The sequence below is a fragment of the Sceloporus undulatus genome, chromosome 2 (genome assembly GCF_019175285.1).
Source record: "Sceloporus undulatus isolate JIND9_A2432 ecotype Alabama chromosome 2, SceUnd_v1.1, whole genome shotgun sequence".
In the NCBI taxonomy this organism is placed as follows: Eukaryota; Metazoa; Chordata; class Lepidosauria; order Squamata; family Phrynosomatidae; genus Sceloporus; species Sceloporus undulatus.
Window position 1 is genome coordinate 233,554,730 of NC_056523.1, and position 2,087 is coordinate 233,556,816.

A 2,087-nucleotide genomic window follows, 5' to 3' on the forward strand; every position below is an offset into this window, starting at 1 on the left:
TAGTTTATCTTGTTCTATTCAGTTTTTAACCAATTGTACGTACAGCACCCTGTAAATTTACAGCTTAGTAATAGTAATAATAATGATAATGATAATGCATATTAACATTAAATAATAATAATAATAATAATAATTAGCACATGACAAATAAATAAATAAACCTAGCAAATAAAAAACAAACCATATAAATAAATGAATAAAGTATAAAATAAAATAAAATAAAAAATAAATTAAATTAAAAAATAAACCTATCAAATAAAAAACAAACCAAATAAATAAATAAATAAATTATAAAATAAATTAAACATTAAATTAAATAAAAAAATAAACCTATCAAATAAAAAACAAACCAAATAAATAAATAAATTATAAAATAAATTAAAAATTAAATTAAATAAAAAATAAACCTATCAAATAAAAAACAAACCAAATAAATAAATAAATAAATAAATTAAAAATTAAATTAAATAAAAAACAAACCTATCAAATAAAAAACAAACCAAATAAATAAATAAATTATAAAATTAATTAAAAATTAAATTAAATAAAAAATAAACCTATCAAATAAAAAACAAACCAAATAAATAAATAAATAAATAAATTATAAAATAAATTAAAAATTAAATTAAATAAAAAATAAACCTATCAAATAAAAAATAAACCAAATAAATAAATAAATTATAAAATAAATTAAATTAAAAATAAAATAAAATAAAAAATAAACCTATCAAATAAAAAACAAGCCAAATAAATAAATAAATAAGTTAAAAAATTAATTAAATTATATAAAAAATAAACCTTTTGGTTATGGAATCCTGGGAAAACTTTATTAATTTTAACTGTATGTGTAATTATGATGTTATTTGTCTTAAGGAGGGAGGGAGTAGTGAGATTTATATTTATTGTATTACTTTTACGTATTTGCTTGTGTAAATCGTTTATGTATTTGATTATGTAATTTTGTAAACCGCCTTGATCCACTGGAAAGGTGGCATATATAAATAAATTTTATTATTTATTAATCTTATTGGAGAGGAGGGGTAAAAAATAATTTTATTATTATTATTATTATTATTATTATTATTAATGTATTATCTTTATCATTAATTTTATTAATTGTATTATTTTAAATTATTATTATTATTTTATTAATAATAATAAATTTATTATTAATAATAAATTTATCATTATTAATTTTATTGTTTTTAAATAATTATTATATTATTGTATTATTAATAATATTGATGATAATAATTAATATTAATAATTATTAATATTAACATTAGTTGTTGTGGCGCCGCCACCAGAGCGCTGAGGGAAGGCTAAACACATCTCACACACACAAAAACTACAAGTCCCAGAATCCCACGCAGCACTGAGCCACGGCCGTTAAAGCGTTCTCAAACTGGGTTATTTGTGCAGCCTGTTTTGGACCTTCCCGGCTTCGGTACCGACCTGGCATTGGCTCAGCTCCTCTGACAGGCGCCGGACCTTTTCCTCCAAGAGGAGGACCTCGGAGGAGAAGGAGGAGGTGGAGGCGGCGGCAGCCATGGATGGAAGCGGCGCGAGGAACCGGGAACCCGGCTCTAGAGACCAAGGCTCTTAACTGCCTGCCTTTCCCGCCTTCGGGGTTTGAAGGCCGTTGAGTCAAACGAGGAAACTGGAGGTGTTTCCCGACCGACCGACCGCGCCGCCCGTGAACCAATGAGACTCCTGCAAAGTCCTCCTCCTCCTCCTCCTCGCCCCGCCCCTCAGGCTTTAACTTTCATTCACGGCTCAGAGGAAGGAAAAGAAGCCTGCGGGTGGCAGCAAGAACCACAAGAAGAAGGACGCAGCGTCGTCAGCTCGGCTGTTAAATGGATCCAAGAGGAGGAGGGGGGAGGGGAGGAGGGAGAAGGAAAGGGGCGGGGCCAGTGGTTATCCCGCGCGCGAGCAACGTTTTCCCGCCCAAAGTTCACTCTGAGGCGATGGGCGTGGCTTCAATATAAGTCGCTTTCTGTTGCTGCCACTGTTTTATGCGCCCTCACGCAGCTATAAATAAACTACAATTTGCATATATACTACTGCATCATTTAATATTTTATTTA

At 29.7% G+C, this 2,087-nt stretch overlaps 1 protein-coding gene across 1 annotated transcript in view; it reads right to left on the reverse strand.

Moving 5' to 3' along the window:
* Positions 1-1,743, reverse strand: part of CNTLN (centlein) — a 239,593-nt gene extending 237,850 nt beyond the window's left edge. The window contains exon 1 of the mRNA XM_042455496.1: positions 1,456-1,743. Within this exon, the coding sequence (XP_042311430.1) occupies positions 1,456-1,551 (96 nt within the window). The 5' untranslated portion in view covers positions 1,552-1,743. The remainder of the gene's footprint in view (positions 1-1,455) is intronic.
* Between the last annotated feature and the right edge of the window lie 344 nt (positions 1,744-2,087).